Source organism: Myotis daubentonii, chromosome 4, assembly GCF_963259705.1.
Source record: "Myotis daubentonii chromosome 4, mMyoDau2.1, whole genome shotgun sequence".
Taxonomy (NCBI): domain Eukaryota; kingdom Metazoa; phylum Chordata; class Mammalia; order Chiroptera; family Vespertilionidae; genus Myotis; species Myotis daubentonii.
Genome location: NC_081843.1, coordinates 44849128 through 44861126, shown reverse-complemented (window position 1 = coordinate 44861126; position 11999 = coordinate 44849128). Strand labels below are relative to the sequence as shown.

At 43.6% G+C, this 11999-nt stretch overlaps 1 protein-coding gene across 2 annotated transcripts; it reads left to right on the top strand.

Annotated features, from left to right (window-relative positions):
- Positions 1-2596: 2596 nt before the first annotated feature.
- Positions 2597-6856, top strand: FAM170A (family with sequence similarity 170 member A). 2 transcript variants are annotated; one of them, XM_059691848.1, is made up of 3 exons: positions 2597-2666; positions 5259-5399; positions 6156-6856. In XM_059691848.1, the coding sequence occupies exons 1-3, from the start codon at positions 2597-2599 to the stop codon at positions 6854-6856; spliced, it is 912 nt and encodes a 303-aa protein (XP_059547831.1). The 2 variants fall into 2 exon arrangements, with proteins under 2 accessions (XP_059547831.1, XP_059547832.1); XM_059691849.1 differs by lacking the exon at positions 5259-5399.
- Positions 6857-11999: the final 5143 nt, after the last annotated feature.

Genomic DNA, 11999 nt, shown 5'->3' with positions numbered 1-11999 from the left:
AATTATGATCTGAGAGATCTGCGTTTAACCCTAGTTTCATGAATGCATAGCTTGATGGTTTTGTCACATCTTATATTCAAATGGAGCATTAGGATTTTTGTAGATAGTCTCTGTGCTATTCCTTAGTACTGTCCAGGTTACTTTGCTTATGGAGTCTAGAAAATGGGGAGACACATATGAGACTGTGGTTAACAACTTTGGGTGGAAGTGACGTCTGTTACTTTGAGCCAGAACATTTGATGCCAGTGCGAGACTCCCCAGAATTCTTTCTCTCTACAGTGATGACTGACAAATTTTCAGGTAGTGGCAGCTTTGTCAACCTGGACCCCAAATGAGCACAATGAGAAGCAGAACTCCTGGCCATGGGGAACATTATGGTGAAGGGGTCAAGCTGACAGCACCTGAAACCATGGATCAATCTTAGTATCATTAAAAATGGGACTTTATGTGCTTCTTGTTATGATGTAATAGGAAGGTAATAGCACCCCTTATAAAGTAATATTGAAATAATAAGAAATTGAATGTAAATATAATACATTCTCTAGATCTAATTACATGTTTATAAGAAAGTACAGGTAATAGGGGAATATCTTAAATGACATCACAGAAATATAGTCAATCAACTCCAAACTGGAATATTCTACAGGATAAACAACTTTATTTCTCCAACAAATAAATGGCAAAAAAGAAGAGGTGGTGGGGGGGGGGGGGACTGTCCTAGACTAAAAGATACATCAACCAATTGCAACATGTGGACCTTGCTTGGATCTTGAACCAGGTTAAAAAAAAGACATGTTAACACAGTTTGAGGAAATTGAGTGTGGTTTGGTTATTAAGTGCTATGAAGGAATTATGGCTAAATTTGTTGGGTAGGATAACAATAATATTTCTGTATGTTAAAAAAAAAAACAACCTTTTAGTCTGTTGAAAATAAATACAGCTATATTTAAGGAGAAATGATGTGACGTCTGAGACTTGCTTCAACCCCCCTCCCCCCCAAAAAAAACAACAACAACAACACACCCACCTAAAATGAAAGCAGTGGACAAAAAGCTAAAAGTGTGCCTGTGTGTGTGCATGTATTTGTGTGTGTACAGAACGAGAATGACAGAATATTGACAATTGTTGAAAATGGGCAACGGGTTTATGAAGCCATGTTCCCACTATAGAATTCTCTTTACTTAGTGTGTGAAAATGTCTGTCACAAAAGGTTTTTAAAGATCTTCCTTGCCCCTTCTTTCCTAGGGATTCTGCAAGAAACCGGAAGGCTAACCTCACCCAAGAATCCTCCCGAGGCTGCATTTGCTCTGCCTTCACCTCCCTCTACTGAGACTTTAAGACATTCTGTGGTGCCCTTTCAGATTTGGACCCACCTTAGTCCACTGGGCATTTGTAATGTTAGCAGTGACTTCTGGGAGTTCACCTTATTCCTGTACACCAGTCCTCCCTTTGGATCCTGGCCACTGCCTTGCAATGAGGTGTCTCTAATTTTAGACTGGAATCAGGAGGATCCAGATGGGTCGCCACTTATAACTGGTATGAACTTCAGCCCACAAGCTGAGGTATGCAAGAAACAATGTGAAATTTTTTTTATAACTCCACTTAGTTTGTATTTTAAGCCTTGATTCTGCAGGTGTCCTGTTTGGATTTCCACCCATTCCTGTTTGGAAATCATTTAAGGCCCTGGTCTTGAGGGTTGGGGGCGAGAGCATGGTCACCGTTTATATTAGAGTCCACAGTTGTAGTTTCGATCCCATCAACTTGGTGGCCATGCCTCCTTTGGGTTAGGTGACCCCCATGCCATGGGTGGGACAGGTTGCCAAGATTCTGCTTGTGTGCACAATACAGCCATCTCCTCTTGGAGTTTTTGGCACATCTACCACCCCTCCCCCCCCCCCCCCCCCCCAGCCACACTTGAGAAGCCTCTCCTCCATGATCCCTCCACATTTCTTCCTGACATAATTAGCACATTTCAACACTAGTAGGGTAAGAAGGGAACAGCTAGTTTCAAAAGTCCTGCTTCTGTTCTGTTTCTGCTCAAGCAGCCCATCTTTCTATAGAGTCTGGGACTTTAGGGACAAAGCAAAGATTGCTGTTCCTGCTTCCAGCCTTGCCATGCTCCGCCTCTGCTACCCATTTGAATGCAGAAGGGGAAGGGTGAAATAAGGAAGAAAAAAAAATGAAACAGGAACAGATTAACATCTCAGTATATCCTGCCACAATTGGAAATGCAAGAGTTGAATTCATGGGAGAGGTTCCATTGGGAAAAAGAATTGGTCTTGACAATGGGGTCTGTGCAGTGACAGGGACTGTTGGGCCTCGGTCCATGGAATGCTCCGACGTCATGATAGAGGTCGGAGAATTCTGCTGTGGGCCTGGCAACCTTTGAACCTTAATAGCCCTGCGCTGTAGAGAGCACTGGGCAGTGCTGCGGGTTCTCTGAGGGGTCTGAATCTTCAGCCATTTGAGAGAGTCACCTCTTCATCTGTACTAAATCATTTCAATGGACTTCCTGAGAGCCAAGGAGGGCCAACCTGTAGGGAGAAGGAGGAGCTGGATGTTAGGCATCTTCTAGGGGGCTCTTCTTGCTGGTAGTATGAAACAACGACAAAAGAGGAAACATTTGGAAAATGTTGAGTCCCAGGAAACTGACGAGAAGGGAGGAGGTATGTGCTGGGCAACTTGTCGGAGGCACAAGGGTGGCGGCCAGCCTGAGCCCTCTCTAAGAAGACAGGGCCTGAGGACACTGTGCACCTATGAAGTAGGGAGGGAGAGACCTGGTATCACCCGGTGCTGCCATGTCCATCTTTAGGGTCCCCTTGGCGTGAGTTAGCATGGAGAGGCCAGATGCCCCGGCAGATGGAAAGTCCACCCTGCCGGTCTGAGGGCCTGAGCACTCTCCTGGGGCTGTTCCAGCCTGGAGCTATGTTGGACTTGGAGCCCACTGGGGTTCTGCTTGTACAGGCTCAGAGGTGCAGCTTTTCTCGGTGCCCCCATTCTTTCTGTTCTCTTTGCTTGATCTGACCCTGGGGTCACTGGGCCGGGGGTGTGGTGTGTAAAGGCTGCCGATAGAGATCCATGAGTTGTCCTGTGCATTTTACCAAAGAGCAAAGTGAAGCTCAGTGAGTTAAAGGCCTTGTTGAAACTATCTGGAGAAGTAAAATGCCTGTTTGAAAGGAGATTGTGTCTAGGGATGGCATCCTGTTGAAAGCAGGAGATTTTATTTCTTCAGCAGGAAGAATTTACCAGTTGATCCATGGGAGTGAATTCACAGGGGTGAACTTCCCAGAGATCAAGGGGAGCGAAAGGCCTTCCAGAGACTAAGATCAAATGGATGAGGGTGAGAAATGTCAGGACCCTGCAGGGAGCACTGAGAGCCATGAATGTACTTCCCAGGCTGCGTGGTGACTGCGTGCATTAAATGTAAACTAGAAGCTTGTCCTGGGAAAGGTGTGTGTGGGGGGTGTCACAGGTAGAAGGTGGGGCAGAATGGAGCCCACTCCAGAGATCCAGCTCTAGGTTTCTGTCCCAAATTGGAGCCCAGCAGCCTCCATGAGGCCCAGGGTCCTGAAGACCATTGGACGAGCCCTGGGAATGGAGGCCTGGCCAGTAGGCAGATGTTCAGATAGCAGCTGGGACAGGAGGGGGAAGGCAATGATTATCCCTGTCCTGTACACTTCAGGATATTTTTGTCTTTGTGCATGTGTGGTGGAACCCATGGATAAAATGGGGTAGAGAGCTTATCGGATGTGTAGTCTGTGTGGTAAGGTTTCTATAATCATGCCTGGACCTGGTGACACTCAATACACGTGAAAGTGTATTCAGAATCAGAATTCTTGTGAAGGGTGTTCCATGGACAGTCACTCTCACACATACATGTACACTCAGATGGAGAAAAAAACTACACACCTACACACACAACTTTTTATTAAAGAACCCACAGAGTATATAGGTGTATACACACATCACTCCTATATTATGTTCACATACAACCCCTGTGTATATCATCCTCTCTTCCCACCCCAAACTCTGGAGGTTGTGTATATAGATTAGATCCAGCTATCATGCAAACACAGGTAGCTTCAACTATCTCTAAATACCTCTGTAAGAACCAGTCACATGTCATATACACCATCCACACAACACATTGTACAGTAATACCAGACTCATTTTGCACAAACCACCAAGAAACAGATTCACCAACCCTTATCAGGTTTGCCAGATAAAATACAGACTGTCCAGTTAATTTGAATTTTAGATAACTCACAAATAATTTTTTAGTATGAGTATGTCCCAAATATTAGAACCCAAATATTGCATGGGAATATTTACACTAAAGAATTATTCATGGTTTGTCTGAAATTCAAATTTAACTGGTGTCCTGTATTTTTGTTTACTTAAACCCTTATTTGCTTACTACCAGCTGACACATTATATACTTCTTGCATTTCTGTTTAGTAGTCTGTGTGTTTCCTTGCTCTAATGGTCAGCATTATTAAAGCCTAGGATAGTGGAATAGTGCCTGATACATAGTAATTGCTCATTGAACATTGCAAATGAATGAATGAATGAATGAATGAGTGAATATATACCAAAATACAAACCATACCATATTAATCAGGTTACATGTCATACACTCCTGAGTTGTGAACACAAACCATACACACAAACTCTCCATAAACATAGATACAGACATTTCTGCCCTAGTCACACACTAATCCCACACTTACCAAAGGCTTAGCTGAGCCCTGATCAGTGGTGCACAGTAGTTAGAATATTGGTCCTTGGGTTTGATTTCAGGCAAGGGCATATACCTGGTTTGCAGGTTCATCCCCAGTCCAGTTGGGGCAGGTGTGGGAGGCAACCAATCAGTGTATCTCTCTCTCACATCAATGTTTCTCTCCCTCCCTCCCTCACTCCCTCCCTCCCTCCCTCCTTCCTTTCCACTCTCTGTAAAAAAAAAAAAAAAAAAGGAAAAAATATCCTTGGGTAAGGATTAACAACAACAGAAAGGCTTAGGTGATACACATCACTCTCACACTTCTGACATATTCACAGTCACCACTCAGGCCTACATCCTAACAAGATACTAACAAAGTAATTGTTGATTATAACTAAATATTGAAATAACCACTGAGAATCAGAGTCTAAGCCATGTGTATTCACTGCACCTGACAAAAGCCAGCCACTCAGTAAACATTTGTTGGACAGATTAATGATATACAAACATATCTCTGAGGCTTTTGTACCTTCCTCAGGAATCTCGAAGTCACAAAAGGATGCCCTTCAGCTTGGATCAACCGAGGTGGCCAAAGACTGTGACCCAGGGGTAGGGGAGATCTCCTCTGCCTCTGAATACTTCACCTGTGTTTCTTCCCCACTCAAGTTCATCCATAGTGGTAAGAGTGTGGGCCTCCTTGGGTGCATGGCAGGAGGCACATAGAGCCAAGCATGAACCTCAGAGGAGACCTAGGGCAATGGGAGATGATCAGGGCTCTGTGAAGGAGCTCGGGGAGGATGGCAGAACAGTTAGGAGATCTTGGATATGAGCTCACGATAGGAGAGGGTGAGCCCTGGTGCAACTACAGTGGGGAAGTAACGGAGTAGGGCCAGAAAGGTCTGGGCTTGAGGTATAGGCAGAGGTACCAGATTAAGCACCTTCAGAGGAACATGTAAGCTTTGTCTTTGCTTCCAGAGAAGGACAGAGTTCCTCAGCCCAGGCCCTCACACCTCACACATACAATGACACTCCATGATATCCATTCTTAGCACACACACAAAACCCAATCACATGACCCACAATGCCATTCTCCTACATCACAGCCCACATTCCACAAATATCACAGCAATGATAACACAAACTCACATCCCTCTCATAGCACACACCCCAACAACATCCCACATATCACAGCCCTTACCACCATACTCCATACCGCTATGTACAGGCACCCCTCCAATATCCCTACACACACAAATCAGAAGCCCACAGATGACACCAGATATACTACCCCACAAAATAAACAACAAACACCAAGCTCATCACACAACTACATCACTTCATAGTCCCTTTCTCCTATATCCTGCATATTCATACTTGGTTCCTCAGTTTCCGCATGCCCCACACATATTCTTATGTTTCTAATTTCCTTTCCCAGGAATCCGGAGATTACATCAAGAGAGTGCCCAGTTTAGATCAACCCTAGCCCAGATTAAGGAGCAAGAGGAGACTGTTCCCCTCTTACCACAGGTCTCCTTCTCGTCCCCTTCATCCTATAAGACCTGTGCAATCTCTCAGTATATAAACAAAGAGGAAAGAGGCATGAAAATATACTACATGCAAGTACAAGTGAAAAAAGGTGTGGCTATCTCCTGGAAGACAGAGGAAACCTCAGAGTCACTAAAAAAGAAGCCAAGGATGGAAGAAGTGAAACTTCCTGAGGACGTGCTGGTAGGTACAGCTCCCTCTGACGTGTCCACCAGAAAACTCCTATCTGAGCCCAGCATGGAGGTGAAAGAGCATGAAGAACGAGCAGAGCCAGACAGTCCACCAGGGTTGCCCACATTTGAGGAGACACCCAGGGCCAAGACACCGGACTGGCTGGTTACAATGGAGACTGGCTTCCGGTGCATGGCCTGCTGCCGGGTCTTCCCCACCTTGGAGGTCCTCAAGGAGCATGTGCAGTTTGGGATCAGGGAGGGCTTCAGCTGTCGTGTCTTTCATCTCACCATGGCTCAGCTGAGAAGCAATGTGGAATCAGAGAGCATCCGGGAGAAGGAGGAGGAGGAGGTGAAGAAGAATGAAAAGAAAGAGAAGCAAGAAGAAAAACAGTATGTGGAGGAGCAGCCCACAGGGTAAGACCTTGGCTGGAGGAGGTCCTGGAGCCCATGTCCAGGTTGTATGTTTCATTCTCCAAAGGAAAGGAAGTGAGCAGGGGCTGGGTCTGCTGAGGGAGCTGTGCCTTCTCCAAGCCAGTCCTCTCTCCAATCCAGGCCTCTGCCTCAATTAGAGAGAGTTAGGGGCTATCTCAGTACAGGGAACAGCTGAAGGGTGGGGTCGGGGTGGTGGTCATGGGAAACTGGGCCCATTGCTTCTTGCCCAGGCATTTAATTAAGTCCTGATTGTAAGTGAGAATTTATCGCGAGTGTTTCAGCTGCTGCAGGAAGTTCTGAGGATTTCCAAGGGCTAACAGAGCACCTTTCTTCTTTAACTAAGAAGTGACTCCCTCTGTGTTGGTTTCCTCACAGCAACTGAGACTCCTGGGCCAGAAGATCCTGGAAGACTGTGCGGCCTCCTCTTGGGAGAGGTAAGGCCTGAGGCTGGCACAGCCTTCTGAGCCTACGTCATGAACGCCCAGAGGAACCTAGGGAAGGGCCTGCACGGCTGCACTGGGTTACCTGGTGCCGCTGGAGTTGCCCCAACTTGTCTCAACGCTTCCAGGGAATTGATCTCCATTTACTTATTGAGAAAGTGGAGAATTTTGACAGGGTTTCTCCCAGAGTCTCCATGATTGACCTCACTTAAGAGGAAATACCGCCAGCAGCCCCTCCAGGGCCAGGAGTGGTCTGCAGAAATGACAGGGGGCTCAGCAGGACCAGAGGTTTCAGGGCCGAGAGTCTTTGGCTTGAGCTGGGATCTCACTATGGCCTATGGACAGAGTCCCTTGGGAGAGAGTGGAAAGTGTTGACAGAAGCACATGAAAATGAGGTCGGTAATAAGTGATCTGGAAATGTTCTAGAACCTTTATTTTGCTGTAGTTGATCTGTAAACAAACTCATTGTGGTATGTGTGGCCTCTGAGCTTTAAGACAAAATGGAGGGTAATTGACTAATAGAGTCCATATGGCTTCTTGTCTTTTCCTCTTCTGCCTCTTTTGTTTTCTCACTTCCAGGAAGAAGATAGGACCCTGGAGATAGTAGCAGACAGAATGCCAGTGGTATGAAGGAAGATGAAAGGACCAGTACTCAATCTAACACATAAACATCATATGTAATAAAGGCTGTTTTGAAAAACTTTCCTGGATATATTTTTTAAATTAAAAAAAAATTGTTTTAATATTTAAAATTTTTATTTTTTATTACAGTTTAAATTCAATATTATTCTGTATTAGTTTTAGGTCTACAGCATAGTGATTAGGCAATCATATACTTTACAAAGTGTTCCCCCCGATATATCTACTATCCACCTGGCACTATACCTAGTAGATATATTCTTTACTTAAATTAATCTAGCCATTTTATTTATCCATCATCTATCTATCATCTATCATCTACATCTGTCTCTCTAGTGGTTTGTGAATGAGGTTTTCCATAAACACCAAAGATATCCACCGTCCTTTTCCAGAAGCAACAGTATCCAGTCTCCTGGGATTGATTAGGCTTCTGTGTGACTGTTTTCCAAGGCTGGAAACCACATTTCACAGGGACCACAACAGCTACACTGAGTTCAGATGAAGCATTTGGAAAGTAGCAGGAGCTGTGGAAACCAGGTCTAATGGGTCCTGATTTAAAACACTGGGAAGGGGAACTTCAGAGGACTGGAAGGCGGTTTGCATGCCTCCCTAGGCCTGGCCTGGACAAAGGACTGACTGTTCTTTGTGGCTTCACAAGGAAATCCCAAGACAAAGGAGAAATTTCTCAGTCTTGAAGGTGGCCATGGAACAGGGTCCTCCTGAGATGGTGACACTTCGTTACAAAGTTCAAAAAGAAGCCATCTGACCACAATCAGGAATTTGGGGAGGAGATTGCTGCGTTAGCAGTTTGGGCCAATGAGCTCTAATATTCCATTTCTGACGTTAATATTATAACTTCTAAATAAATTCTCATTCTAGCCTCTCAAGCTTTTGATCCTGTCACCTCTGAACTTCATCTTCACACCACTTCTACCACCCACTGGAGCTCAAGACATCTAGGAGGCACTGAGGACATTTCGATGCATGAGGCTGTCCACAGTCCAAAAGGTGAGGAGGGAATAATGTGTATTCCTAATCTGAATAGGGAGTCAAAGCCAGGCCTTGGAAGGATTGATGGAATTAGAAGTAAATAATTGGAAGTTCAGAGATTTTGGCCAGTTTAAGCAGAATAAAGTCTAATTCCAAAGTCCCATGGATTTTTTTTCAGGATGTGTAGGGAATCTTCCATGGGGCTTTATTTATTTATTTATTTATTTATTTATTTATTTATTTATAAATAGAGGTGTCTTTATTCCCCCCCCCCTTGGAAATTTTTATTTTTTTATTTAATTTATTTTTAAAAATTCTTTATTGTTGCAAGTATTACATAAGTCTCCTTTCCCCTCCCATTCACCTCTCCCAGCTTGCTCCTCCCACCTCCCCCCAGCACAAGCCCAACCCCCCCTATTGTCTGTGACCACTGGTTATGCTAATATGCATGCATCCAAGTCCTTTGGTTGATCTCTTATCCCATCCCCCACCCCACTCACCATCCCCTGCCTTCCCTCTGAGGTTTAATGATCTGTTCAATGCTTCTACATCTCTGGATCTATTTTTGTTCATCAGTTTATGTTGTTTATTATATTCCATAAATGAGTGAGATCATATGATACTTATCTTTCTCCAACTGGCTTATTTCACTTAGCATACAGGCAGTCCTCGGGTTACGTCGGACTCGATGTAGGTCGTTTCGTGGTTACATCGCCATCTCCCACTTATTTATATATAAAAAAAAAAATTCTATCATTTCTACATATTTACATATGTGCTTTATGTTTTTTATTTTTTACCACAAGTAAAGGTCAGGAATTGTTATCTTTCTTTTAAATTTTTTTTACTGTTTCACTTCATTACTGCTGTGAGTGTGCTCCATGTGAGTGATGTAGGTGCTTATGTAGGTGGGTTCCGACTTACGATGAAATTCGCGTTACATCGCACCATAGGAACGGATCTCCTACGTAACCCGAGGACCTACTGTAATGCTCTCCAGTTCCATCCATGCTGTTGCAAATGGTAAGAATTCTTCCTTTTTTACAGCAGTATAGTATTTCATTGTGTAGATGTACCACAGTTTTCTAAACCACTCATCTGCTGATGGGCACTTAGGCTGTTTCCAAATCTTAGCTATGGTGAATTGTGCTGCTATGAACACAGGGGTGCATTATGTCCTTCCTAGAAGTGGGATTATTGGGTCAAGTGGGAGTTCCATTTTTAATTTTTTGAGAAAACTCCATTCTGTTTTCAGGGCTTTATTGAATGAACGATGGTTCCAGTGATCTGGTGTTGCCATTATTATTTTGGCAATAATAATAAACCAGCTGCCTAACTGGTTTCATGCTTCCCAGCCTCTCCCTCGGGGATATCATCTATATACACAAATCTCTTGCCTCAGGATGCCTAGTTCCACCTTTAACTCTCATTCCAAGGAGTTCAGAGTTTGAGGCCTGTGCTAGCTACCCTTTCATACTCACTCTTTGACCACCTCTGTGTACTCTGCAATCTTCACCTTCGTTCCTTTTCACCCACTGTTGAGTCTACCAAGAATATCTTTTCCCAAGTCTTCATCATTTCCTCTCCTTTCCTTGGTATGTTATCTGACTTTTCTCTTCTCCTGACTGCTTTAAACACCTAGGGTTTATTCCCCATAAATTGGTAGGATAATGGTTATACAATGAGGATTCTCACTGTGCATCCTGCTGGGAAAGAGACTTCCCTGGTAAAGCATGGAGGGTGCTACCTGAGGGCCTGTAGGTAGGATTCATAGTGTTGCAGGAAGAACTGCATTGACCATGAAGTGGGAATGAAGGCCTTTGGCTCCAAAGCTTTTCTAAGATGACTGCACACGTCTGTCACACCAGATCAGCTCGCTGGGGCCACTGACAAGACAAATTTTCAATAAGACTTTGAATCTCTGCTCAGAATAAGGCATTTCAGAGCAGTTTGAAGCCATACTTATGCTCATCTTTAAACTGTTGGTTAGGATTCTAATAAAGTAGGTGTAACTCTACTCCCCACCCTGAAATCAGCCTAAATGAGCTAGAACAGAAAATGAAGATAGATGGGGATTTCTCACAAATGGGAACTGGCCACAACCCTTGCAGCCAGGTGTGACCCTCCTGACTTACACGCACTCACTCTTGGAGTCTGCAAGTGTCTGAGTTTGGGAGTGGAAACTGGAGTCAGTGGTCAAATGAAGGCTGGATAGTCTCTAGATACTAACTCTGATCCTTGGCATAATGTCCCTAAAGCACACTGACCACACTGATATAACTTATCCCTGGTCATACCGATCTCTCTCCCTCAATACATGTCTCCCCGATCCACCTCTTTCTTACCTCCCAGTTCAAGGAATACTTTTTACAATCGATGTGAGATTTATTATTTGTTCACATAAATCTCTCTTGTTCTGCTCTGGGCTTCTGCTTTTAACATTTCAAAGCCAAGAATTTTTCTTTTTTCTCCCTTATTTGAGCGGGGTCTTTACCTTCCTAATGCAATGAACTCAGAGTACCAAGCTAGCAAGATGGGGGGAAAAATCTAGGAGCAAAGAGAAATAATAAAAAATATGCCAGTTCATTTTTCATAGTATTATCCAGTTACACATTTTTTAAATTTAGGAGTAATACAGAAATGTTCTCTTCATTAAAAACTCGATATTGAAGTAAAATAAAAGTCTCTTTTCAAAATACTCCAACCCCACTCCCAAACCTGTTTCCTTCTGCAGAGAGATTTATTATTAGCTGTTTGATTTCAAGACCTTTGGTCCATGCATTTCCATATATAGTGTTTCGTTTATGATATATATCTACTTTTATAGAGATTTTTGGTTCATAAATTATACCATATCATATCCTAAAATTAACATTTTTATTGGAGTTCTTTTAATGTTTTCATTATAGATATTCAATACAAATGTTTAATATAGATCCATCCCACCTTTTTAGATAAGTATAATTTATCTATTCTTTTATTGATGGACACTTTGAGAAAGATTCGCCCTTTCTCCTGCAACTGTCTTGTGACTTTCCCTGTTAACCAGGTTGCTTTTCT